The sequence below is a fragment of the Pleurodeles waltl genome, chromosome 12, assembly GCF_031143425.1.
Source record: "Pleurodeles waltl isolate 20211129_DDA chromosome 12, aPleWal1.hap1.20221129, whole genome shotgun sequence".
Lineage (NCBI taxonomy): Eukaryota > Metazoa > Chordata > Amphibia > Caudata > Salamandridae > Pleurodeles > Pleurodeles waltl.
The window spans coordinates 368,957,121-368,973,311 of record NC_090451.1 but is presented as its reverse complement, the minus strand read 5'-3'; the positions used below and the strand labels follow the sequence as shown (position 1 = coordinate 368,973,311).

The 16,191-nt window shown below is 43.6% G+C and overlaps 1 protein-coding gene across 1 annotated transcript in view; it reads right to left on the bottom strand.

Annotated features, from left to right (window-relative positions):
* Window positions 1-16,191, bottom strand: part of SHCBP1 (SHC binding and spindle associated 1) — a 207,191-nt gene that overhangs the window by 177,300 nt on the left and 13,700 nt on the right. The window contains exon 2 of the mRNA XM_069216652.1: window positions 590-769. Within this exon, the coding sequence (XP_069072753.1) occupies window positions 590-769 (180 nt within the window). The remainder of the gene's footprint in view (window positions 1-589; window positions 770-16,191) is intronic.

Genomic DNA, 16,191 nt, shown 5'->3' with positions numbered 1-16,191 from the left:
GCACTCAAATGTTTTCATAATTTTCGAATAATTCTAATGCTTTATAGCATATTATAAAAAAACTTAGGACCAGTTACGAGGTCCACAGATTTAGCTGTGGGGATTCTGGTAGGCCAGAATCTCTGCTTCCAGCCGCAGTGGCAGCATTGAAATCCAGAGGCTGCATCTAACCCTCACCCCCTTGGGAAGTAACATCCGGACTGGGTCCAATGGAGTGCGTTTCTCCCCTTTCGGTGGAATAAAATGGGCCTCATGTGGTAATTGTGCTCAGGGGCTGGTTTAGCTAGGGATAGCCTTCAATAAACAAGGGTGTAGGTACAAGGAACAGCACATGCACACAGCCTCACAGTTTCCTATTAAATCAGGGAGCTGTGTCTTTGGACCCAGAATAATAGAGTCCATTACCCTCTGAGGGCACAGCTCCAGCCACACAAAAGAAGCTTCACAGTGATCTCCAAGGAATGGGCAAGAGAGGAGCATCAACAAGATGTGTATGCCCCTCATGAATGACAGTTGAAATACACAGCAGTAACATTACCAACACAAACAAGTTATATATATATATATATATATATAAGATTAAACATACCCAAAATATAATCTTGATAGGCTTTGAACCGCTCATAAAACAACAGTTGATTTGTCTGGAATATATCTGGAAAAAGCATATTTCCATCTGGCACAAGTCGTGCTAAAGCAGTTCCGGGTCGGTGATGACTGCCATAATCACTGCTACTACTGCCATCATCGTCTTCCTCCGGAAACAAATCTAAGAAAAAAATACCAGAACAATATTTAAAAAACTGGAGCATTATTACTTAACAGACCTAACGTTAAGCACCATGCACAGAATTGTGCAGTGCTGAGCATCATATACTTCCTCTGCAGTGTAGGGCAAGACAGACACTAGCCGTTATGTGTGCCATTTATTTTGGAGTGAACAGCCAAGTCTCAATACCCAAGTATAATTATCAATTTATGTGCGTAACAAACCTTAGACAGATTACATATGAGGCCACTGGCAATTCGACATTTGATGTGCACACATGGATGTGCGGTATTGTCTACCTTCTGAGTTGAAACGGTATTCTGACAAAAGAACGGGAATCGTTCCACGAGGATCACTTTCCTTAATGTAGGACCCAGCTAGTCATTTATTTTCACCCTTTAATTTTATCCATATTGAAATGCTTCATGTTAGTAGTGAGTTTCTGGATTGATTTTTGGAGCCAAAAATGTTTTAGAATATGCATCTGCAATAGCTTCACCACGCTTGGGACTATAGTTAATGAACAGTTAACCCCTTTAATGCGGGCGTCGGCCACTGGCTAATTTAAAAAAGAAATTGACAGGGTCGCCCATACGCAGGGCGACCCCTTGTGGGAGCAATTGTTTTTTTTAGTTTTTTTTTTTTAGTTGTAGGGTTTCCCTGAGGGCCATTCTGGCCCCCAAGGAAACCCTACAACTACCAAAAAAAAATACAGATCTATATATATCAATCCATGTAGATAGATATGTCTATCTACATGGATATATCTATATCTATAAATCACTTTTGTCAGTGCATGTGTGGTTTCCCTGGGGGCTTCAATCGTCCCCCTGGAAAACCAGACGTATGTGTGTATATATATATATATATATATATATATGCCACCAGTTGTCTTGAAGTTGCAGCTTGCGTCTTCATAGCAGTGCACATACTTCAACTGACGCATTTCAACTGTAGCTTTTAGGCAGCAATAAAGAAGTCAAGTAAGTCTTGTGATTATGTTTCTGCTACAAAAGGATCAGACTTGTCTAGTGGCAGTTTTAGTGCCATAAAGAAGCGCAGAAGGTTTATATGACTACTGTAAACAGCAAATCTGTGTTTTATGTAAATAGCTGAGTACGTTAGTAAAGTCACCCACTTCCTGCGCTATAATACAAATGAAATGTATGTGCGGGTGGCTATGGAGAGATGAAGAGCATGTTTACTGGGTGGTAATGAGGGAATCCGGGGAGGAGGACATGGGAGTGGGAGCACCAATAATGATTGTTGGACTGGGCGCAGGAGGTGCTAAAGACTGTGACGAATGGTATGTGACAAGGTGTTTGAATGTCTTGAAAGAACGTGCTGATTGAGGGAAGAAGCGCAGGTAAGGTGGCCTCTGCTGTTGCACGTATCTCACACACACACACACACACCAGCAATTTTTGTGACTGTCTATGTAGGATAGTGTTTTAGAGCAACAGTTTAGCCAATAGTAGAGATGGCATCTTGATGGCTGACTGCTGCTGACGTCACTCTGGTTATAGAGGACAGCTCTGACATAGGATCAGAGACTGAGACAGCAGACACTGAGACAGCATCTGAGGGATAGGACAATGGCGCAGACTCTGGGAGTGATTTTTCAGTTGGAGAAGTCCCATTGGATAACTCCTTCCAGTAAATTGTGAGGGAGGTGATGAGGGCAGTCCTGTTGTCCTTTTGCATGCACAGTCTGTGCAACAGGGCAATAGTGGGTTAGCCCAACCCAGAGAGCAGGTGAATGCGGGGGCAAGCACAGAGAGGGTGCTCTCTTGGGAGCTCACCAATTTAGTTCAGCCCTGAATTCCACTGCCCAAATTGTATTGTGGAGACATCAAAATTATCTATCACAAAACAAACTGGTTTTGTAAGGCCATCACCTGTGTTTTTGGTCCTGGGTTCAGCGGCTATATAGGGAAACATACTAAACCCAAACATTTCTGGAAACTAGGCATCTGGGTTTGGGGGGAGGGGGGGGTCCACAGAGGTGTCACTTGTGTGGATTCCCCAATGTTTTCTTACCCAGAATACACTGTAAAGCTGAAATGTTGAATAAAAAAAGAACTCTATTTTTCTTGCATTTCTTTCACACAAACTACAGGAATATACTGCGATCCACAAACTTCCTACCACCCAGTGATTCCTCACCTATCCTGATAAAAACACTACCCCACTTGAGTACCTATACCTAGTGCCTGCGTAAGGAATGGATCACCCCAGGGTCAACAGTTGCCTCATGCAAGTACCAACATTGACTGTTGTGTGATCAATTCCTGTCGCGGGCACTAGGCCTAACTGTCGTAGTTTGGATTCTTGCTCTGAGCAAGGCTGCTTGTCTCAGGATGACAGTACTTTCGTTTGTAGGTGACTAAGTCTCTTCCTACAACTAGTTGTAACTGTTGTCCAAACCTTACCGGCTTACTAGCAGTACCTCACCATAAACACAATAGTCAAAGGTGATTTGTAGCAGTCGCTTACGCATGGACTCAAAGTACAATATCTCAGGGTTTGTCGTGGTTAAACGGAAATTGCCCTTTTCTCACAGATTTATTATGTCTCATACAAACAAAGGCAATAACACAGATGCAGTAAAGTTATAATAGTTTTTATTCAACATAACTGCAATTTGTGATAAGTTGCATGAACTGCAATGATTAGGATAATGAATATACCAAGCAACAGTATTGTGAAGAGGAGAGTCATTGTTAAAAAGACCCCCACCATTATGCAATATATGAAAGAAATATATGTATATGTAAAAGATGGAACAAGCCCTAATACCTCAAGGAGAGTAGGTCTAACCTCCTACCTAAAAAAGGAAAGCTGGGTTCGTTAAACCTAATCTGCCAAAGCCGTGTCCATGAGAGGAGCCCCCAACCCTCGTTACCTTGGAATGAGGTCTCTATTTCAGACGCCGCAGGGACACGAAGACTGGGTTTGTGTCAAGATGACTGCAGCATCGGTATCAGCGATGGTGGCGATGCCCTCTGGTCGGAATCCCTCTGATTATCTGTCTACAAGTGTGTTGTATTTATACAGATCTACAAGGTCCCCTGACATAAGTGTTATTCATAACAATAGATAACAGGCATGCTTGGGACGGCAATTCATATCAACAATCCCTCGAAAGTATAGAGAGGGAAAATCCCTAAGTGTGAATGCCTACTGTATGTTTCTCTTTCGTGCTTGATCTGGACGCCTTGGAGCAGTGACACTGATAATAGAACCCATAACAAGTGGCCTAACTATAAACAAGGCCGCCATTTTAAAGGAAATAAATAATTAAATGGACTAAGACAGAGCAAGCTAAGTAGGTTAAAAGTCACTGGGTGAAGGGGGCACGAGTTTACAAGCAGACGGCTAAGCTAACTCCTGTTATCCCGTTAAAACAAACTAGGATTCACTACCCCCTCCCCATTGCCGTAACAGGTATGATTAAGGTAAAGAAACCCAATCGCTAAAAAGCTGCTACTGAACTAAAAAGCCCCAAAAAAAAAACTCAATGATAAAATAAATGCTGTGTTATAAAATTTGTTTAAAAAACATTTCAGAGATGTTAATATCAACCATGACAAGCATAGTAAACTTATAGTATAATCGCTACTTTTTAGAACCGGGAACTGGCAAGCAAATTCATCAAATTATGTGCTATATGCAGGATCTTGAAGAATGTCATCGAAGTCACCATTCAAGGATCTTAAAAATGAGTCAACATCGTCTGAAGTGAAATTGAGAGCTGAATGGAAAAACTGATCCACAGAGCAGAAGTGAGCCATAGTCATTGGTGTATCGACACTCGCTGCAGTGTCCTCATCCATGTTAGATCGTATAACAGAAGGCTCATAGGTGGCCTCGCGGAGCAACCTCAGTCTCAAGGGGCATGACCGTGTATGAACCCTCATCGGGGACATCAGCAGTTCGTGGTCCACAGGTGATGTCGGTGCAACAGCAAGACAGACCATAGGCAGATGTTCAAAGAGACACCATATGCAGCGGAACACTGGTTGTACGCACCACAGTAGAGGCCGGAATGACAATGACCAGTCAAATTCCAGTTCCACCAGCAAAGGTGTACCGAAGATCCGAACCATGCGTTCACGGCACAGCGGTGTTGACGGGAGCAGCTCCATTGCTCTGTGTCGCTGGAAAAAAACAAGACCGCGAATCAGAAAAAATAGCAGTAGTAGTCCGCCAATTAAAGCCAAAATAATTGGAAAGCCACCAAACACACTGGAAAAGAGAGAATGGATGGCTGATGGGATGACTCCGAAGACAGTCTGGAAGATGGACACGAAACCAGACCCGACAGCCTTGAAGAAATGAACAATCCCAGTTGTGCTTGAAGCATTGAATATTCTGGACACCAACTCTCCAAAGTGTTTGGGGAAATCGGTATTTAAAAGGGATTGTATCTCGGCTGATGATCTCGCAACCTGGAGAGCATACGTCTCTTTTGCGGATGTCAAGGCGACCTGTTTTTGAAACAATAGCGCCTTCAGTCTACTCAACTTGTCATAGTTCATATTAATAGTATCAATGTGGGGCCACATTTCAGATACTTGTATCTCTTGTGTGGGGGGAAACAAAACATGGCCACAACACGTAACGACCTTCGTGACTCAGATTGCGTAGGCAATTCAAGGTCGCAAGCCGCAACAGCTGTCATCGCTCAGAAGAACATAACTCCCTTTAGAAAGTACATGAAACACTGAACGAATCAAGGGGACGGGAGTACCCTTCAGAAAACAGGCCAAATTCGCGACCCCCGCATTGCAAAGACCGTGAAGAGACACCTGTTTGCATATCATGGAATGACGAACAGTAGTCTCACATTCACTTCCGCTAAGAAAGACCTCCTGTTTGCCGTTCAGACATCGATACTCAAAGGGCAACTCCCACTCTTCCTTAATAAAGCTATCTCCTAGCCGTTCATATCGTCCCACTGCAAGATGTTTCAGGCAGCTTGAGAAACGAAACGTTGAAAACGGTAAATTAATAATGCCGTGTAAGAGCCAGATAGTTGAAGGACTCTCTGCTACCGTGAAGGGCAACTTATCTAATTTTTCAACTTGAAGCAAGGTGAAACGAGCCTCCCTTTTAGCCATTGTCTCTTGTTCCCTGGAAAAATTAAAAGCAGCGAATAGTTCACTCCCATTAATGTATTTCCATGGAATGTGGCCACTTCTCAGCGTCTGCAATGCCCAACTCAGCTGCATGATGGAACGCAGCTGTGTTTGCCCATGATATAACCGAGACAAATCAGTCTGAGTGATATCAGTAGCAGATGACACTATATTCGACAGGGAATAAATCCTGTTGGATAGCGTGTTCATGCCATGGTCGACAACAGCCAATGTTTTTTCCAAATTTTCTCTATCAAGTTGCCGTAAACGTGCAGCAGCCTCAATTTGAGAAAGTTTCCAAATTTCATTATACATGGCATATAAAAACCATTTCGAGCATTGTTTTCTAGGACCTAATAGGAAATCTTGTAGGTCAACACTGTCAGAGAGAGTATTCAGGTGTTGTTTCACTGCTGTTAAGGTGTTCGTTTGTACCCATTGCTGGCACAGCTTACTCACACTGTATGTTGTAATTATACCAGTATGCTGACCTGACAAAAAGCGAGGGTCTGGCCTATGAATGGAAAAAACCCCTGAAGAGTTCAAAAAACGCCTCTGACACTCATCAGTGTCGGTGGGCCATACCAACCATCCCCCGGGACGGGAAAGAGAAGAATTATAGGCACCAACCTGAACCAATGCATCTAGCCTTTCCTCAGAAACATTTAAAAAGTGTTGCCAATTTTTAAATTTTGTCGGTGTAGGAATACTGGGCGCGTTTAGATCCTTAATTTTTGCTAATCCTAGACATGATGTCTGCTCAACAGGGTCATTAAAAAAAAATCATTTGCACAGGAATTAAGCAAGCTCGAAACAAAGCCTCTTTACCCTGTATCTGAAATCCTGCGTCCCCCATACACTCTTCAAATCAGTTGAGGAGGAATCGGAAGAAAAATCATCAATGCCCACAAAATAGCCAGAGGAAGTCTCTGCAAACACAGGACTCATCGAATTCACATCCACTGTTCGTGGAGGTTCATGATAGATGACGTTACCAGTCGTGGAAGTGTTCGTGTAAAATACAGCCAAATCCTGTAGCGGTGTGTTCTCCGAAATTGTTACTGGAACCAACAAAAGTTTTCCGCCCTCCCCATGGTCGAGGAAGTCTCTGGAACAGCAGCGGACATAGTTGCATAGTCAGTAGTAGCGATGGTCATCTTACTATGTAGAGGGATGTCCTGTTGGGTAGTGAGAGGGGATCGGGAACTACCCAAGGGACCTCCTGGTCTACTGTGAAGAATCGGCCACATGGTGTAATTTGATGTCGTCAATGGAGATGAATCTGTTTGATTTAGAACCAGACAACGGCGGAAGGATGACAGTCCTGGTGCCTTTTATCCCCAAGACCAGTACAGGTGCTCTGTATGCTGGACCAAATTCTTTTTTCACAGCGATCTTCTCACGAACGAGATCCCCAACGTTAGGAATCCAGCCAGTCGAAGTTTTCGCCAAGTCCCTTATTCCCAAGGTGGCAGCACTTGCAGAAGATTTATCATAACGGAATTGTTGAAGCTCCTGTAAAACAGCGAGACGTTCTTTTATGTCAAATGGTGTTTCTGCTGCCACCATACCAGGGGCATCAAGATCGGGAACATACATAGTTGTCCCAAAGAGAACCTCATATGGAGACTTCCCCCCCCCCCAAGGACCGTCTTGGCAGATTATTCAGTGCTCCCTGGACCCCATACAGGTGATGTAACCAACTGCGGCCTGAACCTAATACTCGAGCTGTTAAGGACTGCTTTAGATCATGATTCCGCCTCTCCACGACCGAATTTCCCTCGGGATGGTATGGTGAGGAGTAATGGAGTTCAACACCCATCGTCCTCATAGTGTCCCTGAAAGCCTTAGAGGCAAATGCAGGGCCCTGGTCCGAATGGAATGCTGCAACCGCATATGTACCGATAAAGATCAGCAAATCTTTTATAACAGTCCGGGCGTCAGCCAACCGCTGTGGCCATACCCACAGGAATCTACAGCCACTAAAATGTATTTGTATGCACCATCAGGTTGCAAAGGACCACAATGGTCCAGGTACACACAATGGAGTGGTTTGTCCGACACTAAGACAGATGTCTGCGGAGGGCGTCTGATATTCGAGCCCTTAATCTGCTGACAAATGTCACAGCAAAGGACATACTGTTTAGTCCGTCTGCATAGACCAGGCCACCAGTACCGTTGTTGTAGAATGGTGATAGTGGCCTGTATACCAACATGTGCAGAAGCGACACCCTCATGTGCAGCTGTAATTAGTTCCAATCTTTGGTCTTCATTTGGGATCACTTGATCACCAACATCAGGAATTGTTGCAAAAGCAACATTCTGTGCACTATGATAGGTATAGTTCGTAGGGTATCCTTTTGGAAGTGTCCTGCCTGCCGCCGAGGCTTTAACGGCAATCAGTATTTCAGTATCCAACCTCGTCCGAGAACGAGTCACTGCAGCCACAGAAGCCGTAGCTACTGATGCTTTGGCTGCTTCGTCAGCCAATGTATTACCGGCAACATGTATTCCTACACGTTGGTGTCCTAATGTATGAGCTACATGGACACATGGCAGCTTATCCTTAAGATCAGCCACCCTTCCCCACAACATTTTGTGTTTAATGGTGTTCCCTTTAGAATCTCTAAACCCGTTCAGTTTCCAATGATTAAGGTATTCATTGTATGACTGGACGCAGTAATACGAATCACAGACAATCAAAGTTTGTGTTCCTGGCTCTGAATGTTCGAGCGCTAGAAGAGCCTTAAGCTCGGCCAACTGGGCTGTGCAGTCCCCTAAGGTCTGAGTGTAGGTATTATGAGGATGGAAAACTCCGTCTTCCATTACCCCGCACACGGCTGCGCAAGCTGCCGAGTATTGATGTTTAGTACCCACAGCCGGCTGTGCCGATCCGTCAGTATAAATGATTGTATCATAACTGTCTATTGGCAATATGTGTAAGGGAGCGGGGTACTCCTGTTCATACTGGAGAAATTCCAGTGTCTGAAGTCTTGGGTCAAACACATAATCAACATCAGTGGCGGTCAGAGACGTTGCCCACTGAATCCAGCGTGGATGCAATGCATTAGCGTTTGGAACGCTCGCTTTAGTGACAGCCTCTAAGGCCGGAACCGGGGAGACAACAATGTGTTTCCCCTGGGCAAGCGGTCTCTCCTTTATGACGGCCATCTGAACTGCCGTCAGGATTTTTTCAGTAGGAGCAAAACGTTTCTCTGCATTGGAGTACAAATGTGATTTGTATGCTATTGGCACTGTGTCACCCTCATTAAAGGTGACATAGGTAAATCCTAGGGCACCAGCTATTATTATGATGACCAAATTAGTTTTATTGTCCCGTGTGTACAAGTGTCTAGCTTCCAGCATGTCTAGTTGTATGTCCCTTAGGATGTGTGTGTGTTCAATTGTCCATCGCCTGCTAGAATAATTGGGCTGAATTAAGTCATATAGTGGCTTGACATGTTCAGCATAATCAGGAATGTATGTTCTGCCAAAATTAAAGAAACCCAGTAATGACTGCAATTTCTTTAGCGTGTTCGGAGGCTGTAGCTGAGCACACTTCTCTAGGAAGTGCGGGGCCAGGCTCTTCCCCTCGTTTGATAGCTCATATCCCAGGAACAATACACTAAGAAAGGCAATTCTGCTTTTCTTAAAATTAAATTAAAATCCGTAGGCAGCAAATTCCAGAATTATCCGATCGACCCTTGCAAGATGAATGTCAAGGGTGTCATCAGTAAGATAGATATCATCCACATAGGATAACGCCTCGGAATCAAGCTCGTGCAAGATTGATGTGACACGGGCCGAAAACAGTCCTGGGCTGTTTTTATAACCTTGGGGTAAACGACAAAAGCGTTTCTGAGAACCAAAGGAAAATGCACTTAGGTCTCTACTTTCATGTGCTAAATTCTGGCAGAAAAATCCATTAGAGATATCCAATGTAGTTTTGTATTTTTTACGCACTATATTATTAATCAGAGCTGTGCTGTGTGAATTTTGTATAGCATAAGTGCACGCATGACTATTCAAGTGCCTATAATCAACCACTATTCTATATGAATGATCAGGTTTCGCATCGGGAAATAGCGGATTATTCATTGCGATGTACAGGGCTCAATTACTCCCCGATATTCAAGTTGTGACAGTATCTCCATCACTGGAGCTTTTGCTTCATGTTTAACAGGGTATTGTGGCTGCGGGTGTGGTGTAGACCGAACGGGAATAACATGACAAGGAGAGTCCTTGTCCCATCCTACATGATTACGGTATAATGCAGGTGCCTGCGCTAAAGCCCATTCAGCAGCATATGCTTGTTTGTCTGCCTCCGGAACAAGATCGGAGAAAGAAGGCAAAATGACATCTTCCCCATGTGGGAGCTTGCGGACATGTTCAGGTGGCCAGTCTCTCTCGGCCAACAGGATATCACTAGTAAGTTCATCCCAGAATATTACACCAATAATGCGTTCCACGTCTCCCTCTATCTGAAGTGTTAAATCATAAACCCGATCGGGTGGGAAAACGCGGCCAGTCTCAACTGCGATGTAATTGTCGCATCCAGATGATCTTTCAGACTCTGGCGACATATTGTGACCTCTGCCGTGCTGTCCAACAGAGTCACTGCCCACTTCTTGTTCCTCAACAGTGTTCTCAATACTATTGGCATTTTTAACGGTCAGTGCTGCCACCTTCTTTTTAAATTGTGGCTTTTGCTGAGGAGTCTTTTCTTCTTTTTTAATGGTAGACTGTGGCGAGTCTTTCTTTTCTTTCACGTATTCCGGACGTCGATCTTGGCGGCCCCCTCTCTCGCTACGTCTATCCGGTGCGTCCTGAAAGGAACGAGAAGGACGTGAATCAGTATATCTGTCTGGAGTTCTAATGTTATCCCTATTTCTGAGATTATACCTCCTTTCGGAGTACTCCGGATGTGGAGAATCAGCTCTTATTTCTCCTATCTTTGAAATCTTTTTGTTTGTCCCAGCGCTTTTTAGAGCCCTCTTGTGCTTGCTTTGTACCTTCCTTGTGGGTGGTACTCGGTATGTCCAATTTTTTAGGTTTGGCTCCCAGCCCATCCCGTCCTATACTAGTATAGGTATCAGATATTATTCTCGGCAGCTATCTCTCTTGTTCCACATTTGGAGTTTCCCCGGAGAGGCTGGCGTATTGCCAGTGCCACCGCTTCCCCTTTAATATTACTTAGTATTATCGAGGAGACGGCATCAAAGTTACGCATCAATTTCATCCCCAGATCCAGGGCCGGTGCGGCCCCATGTTCATTTTGTATTTGTTTTAACACTTCTGGTAAATTGGCAAGTGTAGGGGTACCATGTGTGGTAGTATAAACGGCAGCGAAGACTGTACCCCAAATGGCACATTCATCCACCGAGGGAACCATCCCAAACGGCAAGCACATAGTGAGCAATCTATGTTTGTCCTGTGGCCCCGTATGGGGGAACACAGCTTCCAGCGGATTTATTTTCTGGGCAACCCAGAACGGTATTTTTTCCCGTTCCGTGGGCACTTTACCCATAATGGTATGCACTGTTTGTGGATTAATCCCGGTAGCCAATTGATATCCACCAGCTACTGGCGGTGCTGGACGCGCTGGGGTAGTATTCAATGTTCGCATCACGAACTGAACCAATCGTCTATAAATTGCCACTAATTCATTATAGAATATTCGTAAATCTGCGAGTGGCATATTCTGTATGCCTGGGTGAGGTGTATATGTGGCAAACATAGGCCATGTAGGTCCCTCATTACTTAAAGGACCTAGCCTCACCCGTTTTAGTACATGTGGTAGGGCGCCTTCAAACCAGTTCTGGTGTTCTTGATATGTGAGCAATATTTCATGATACTGATATGCTTCGTATCTTACGGGTACGTCCGCAATGTCATATGTGTGAAATGTGTGCGTCCGTTGGTCAGCCTCAGGAAAGGCAACCCAACAGTAAAATGTTTCTGTTTGGTAGGCTTCACGTGCTTCTACAATCAGAGTAACTTCCCCGCCCTCTTCCGTAAGGCCATGCGCTATTAAATGTTGTGTAAGTGCATTTCTAGCATTTGCAGGAATGTCTATGGTATTGGCCATATTTGTTGTTAGAGAAATGGAACGCCAAAATAGGGGAAGTTTTTTCCTTTTGTGAGTTCGAGCTCGAACAACCTACAGCCTAATCAGGTATTACCTTTTTGGCTGAGGAGGATTCTCCCAAAGACCACCGACGTCTCCGTATAATGGTACTGAGGGTACCTGTTGTCTGTGAGACAGTGATAGTCAGGGTAACCGTAAATTAGTGCCTAAACACCATCGTTGGTGGCGCCATGTCGTAGTTTTGACTCTTGCTCTGAGCAAGACTGCTGGTCTCAGGATGACAGTACTTTTGTTTGTAGGTGACTAAGTCTCTTCCTACAACTAGTTCTAACTGTTGTCCAAACCTTACCGGCTTACTAGCAGTACCTCACCATAAACACAATAGTCAAAGGTGATTTGTAGCAGTCGCTTACGCATGGACTCAAAGTACAATATCTCAGGGTTTGTCGTGGTTAAACGGAAATTACCCTTTTCTCACAGATTTATTATGTCTCATACAAACAAAGGCAATAACACAGATGCAGTAAAGTTATAATAGTTTTTATTCAACATAACTGCAATTTGTGATAAGTTGCATGAACTGCAATGATTAGGATAATGAATATACCAAGCAACAGTATTGTGAAGAGGAGAGTCATTGTTATAAAGACCCCCACCGTTATGCAATATATGAAAGAAATATATGTATATGTAAAAGATGGAACAAGCCCTAATACCTCAAGGAGAGTAGGTCTAACCTCCTACCTAAAAAAGGAGAGCTGGGTTCGTTAAACCTAATCTGCCAAAGCCGTGTCCATGAGAGGAGCCCCCAACCCTCGTTACCTTGGAATGAGGTCTCTATTTCAGACTCCGCAGGGACACAAAGACTGGGTTTGTGTCAAGATGACTGCAGCACCGGTATCAGCGATGGTGGCGATGCCCTCTGGTCGGAATCCCTCTGATTATCTGTCTAAAAGTGTGTTGTATTTATACAGATCTACAAGGTCCCCTGAAATAAGTGTTATTCATAACAATAGATAACAGGCATGCTTGGGACGGCAATTAATATCAACAATCCCTCGAAAGTATAGAGAGGGAAAATCCCTAAGTGTGAATGCCTACTGTATGTTTGTCTTTCGTGCTTGATCTTGACGCCTTGGCGCAGTGACACTGATAATAGAACCCATAACAAGTGGCCTAACTATAAACAAGGCCACCATTTTAAAGGAAATAAATAATTAAATGGACTAAGACAGAGCAAGCCAAGTAGGTTAAAAGTCACTGGGTGACGGGGGCACGAGTTTACAAGCCGACGGCTAAGCTAACTCCTGTTATCCCGTTAAAACAAACTAGGATTCACTACACCTCACACAAGTGAGGTATAATTTTTAATCGGGAGGCTTGGGGGAATGCTGGGTGGAAGGAAATTTGTGGCTCCTCTCAGATTCCAGAACTTTCTGTCACCGAAATGTGAGGAAAAAGGTTTTTTTGGGCCACATTGAGGTTTGCAAAGGATTCTGGGTAACAGAACCTTATCAGAGCCCCGCAAGTCAGCCCATCCTGGATTCCCCTAGGTGTCTAGTTTTCCAAAATGTGCAGGTTTGGTAGGTTTCCCTAGGTGCCGGCTGAGCTAGAGGCCAAAATCCACAGCTAGGTACTTTGCAAAAAACACATCAGATTTCAATGTAAAAATGTGATGCGTCCATATTGCCTTTCCTGTTGCGATCATTAGGCCTACCCACGCAAGTGAGGTACCATTTTTAGCTGGAGACATGGGGGAAACACAGAATAGCACAACAAGTGTTATTGCCCCTTGTCTTTCGCTACATTTTTTCCTTCCAAATGTAAGACAGTGTGTAAAAAAAGACATCTATTTGAGAAATGGCCTTTAAATTCACATGCTAGTATTGGCACCCCGGAATTCAGAGATGGGAAAATAACCACTGCTGCTCAATACCTTATCTTATGCCCATTTTGGAAATACAAAGGTTTTCTTGATACCTCTTTTTCACTCTTTATATTTCAGCAAATGAATTGCTGTATACCCATTATAGAATGAAAATCCATTGCAAGGTGCAGCTCATTTATTGGCAAGGGGAACCTAGGGATCTTGATGAACCTACAAGCCCTATATATCCCTGCAACCAGAAGAGTCCAGCACATGTAACGGTATATTGCTTTAAAAAAATCTGACATTGCAGGAAAAAGTTACAGAGTAAAACGCTGAGAAAAATTGCTGTTTTTTTCAGCTCAACTTCAATATTTATTTTTTTCAGCTGTTATTTTCTGTAGAAAAACCTTGTAGGATCTACACAAATGACCCCTTGCTGAATTCAGAATTTTGTCTACTTAGCTTTCCAGGATGCAGTGTTGGTTTCACACCCATTCCTGTCACTAACTGGAAGGAGGATGAAAGCACCAAAAATAGTAAAAATGAAGTATGTCCCAGTAAAATGCCAAAATTGTGTTGAAAAATGTGGTTTTCTGATTCAACTCTGCCTGTTCCTGAAAGTTGGGAAGATGGTTATTTGAGCACCGCAAACCCTTTGTTGATGCCATTTTCAGGGTAAAAACCACAAGCCTTCTTTGGCAGCCCTTTTTTCCCCATTTTTTTGAAAAACAAAAACAACATTTTAGGTGTATTTTGGCTAATTTATTGGTCTCCTCCAGGAGAACCCAGAAACTCTGGGTACCTTTAGAATCCCTAGGATGTTGGAAAAAAGGGACGCAAATTTGGCGTGGATAGCTTATGTGGACAAAAAGTTATGAAGGCCTAAGCGTGAACTACCCCAAATAGCCAAAAAAAGGGCCCAGCAGCTAAGAGGTTAAACAGCACTCAAATGCATAGGACTGAACGGCCAAACTGTGATATGTTACAACTTGATCAGTTACGTTGTAATGCCGTCAATGCAAAAACAAAAACATTAATTTGGCAGCAACCTTGTGCTTGAATAGACACCTTCTCAATCTCAACACAAACCGACATGGTCAGCAGTTGAGACAGCAAGTGGCCTGCAAAAGATTTATTTAATATAGTTGGAGTAGAAGGTTTGAGCCCATACACACCTAGGCAATTTCTCTTCTGGAAGTTTATTATTTCTGTGAGGCATGCGTTAAGCAGATCCTGAGAGTGCACGGACCAAAACAAGTAATTTGGTAAAAATTTAAGGGCTCTAGTCCAAAGATCTACTGTCAACGTTCTGGCAATTAGGTCAGAGAGTACACGTCCAGCTTTCCTATCTACTCCCAGATTAAATGTGCAGTGTGACAATCAAAGACGCCTAAGTGCTGTGAGAGAACGTTTTTTTTTGTTGGAACAGCATGAGAATTTCAGATCAGGTAGAGGGCATTCCAAGGTAAATTCAAAACAAAATAACAAGCTATTCATCACTGGAGTGGTCAGTCTGTAGTCTAAAATGTAGAAAGTATCCTCAAGACTATGAGGGTAGATAAGAAGAGTCCTTCTCTAAGTACATCAATCACAGGCGTCACACACACACACACACACACACACACACACGAGCAGATGAAAACTGGTCTGGTCTCCCTGTCACAGCCAACCGCCGTCCACTACATTCCAGAGAGGATGCGGAGATTCCAGAACACTGCATCATCACCTCCTGCACCTAAAATTAACATTTTAACTAAAGAACTAACCAACCTATGACTAAAGACAAATTTACAAGTATTTTGCAATTAATAGCAAGAATGAACATTTAAAAAAGTATCACTGCTGAGAATAGCACACATCTCAAACGCAGTCTTGTAGATGCACAGGTTTTTTTCTGTTTCCTTTGTGGTCTTACTTTTTAACCTTCTGACAAATACTGATCCCCTCTCTCTCTCTCTCTTCCTCCGCTCCCACCACAGCATTTCCTACTTGTCCATCCACTTCCTTCCTTCTGTCAAACACCCACCAAGGAGAAGCTTTTGGAACCCTTCCTTTGAACAATTGGAAAGGAGAGAGGCCAGTGATAAAATGTGGTGCAAGGCAATATTCTCCCACTTTTTTTCTGAACTCTTTTTCCCATGCAGCCCCACACACAGCAGACTGTTGCAGACATTTTGAGCACTTTGATAAAGCGCTCACTAACACCATTTGGCTCAGGGCGATAAAACCTTGTTTTTTCTGTGTGTAGCCTGCGATCTCTCAAAAAGATTTCCATCACTCCAGTTCCAGAAGTCAGTTGGACACCAGTGTCCACAAGTATAGA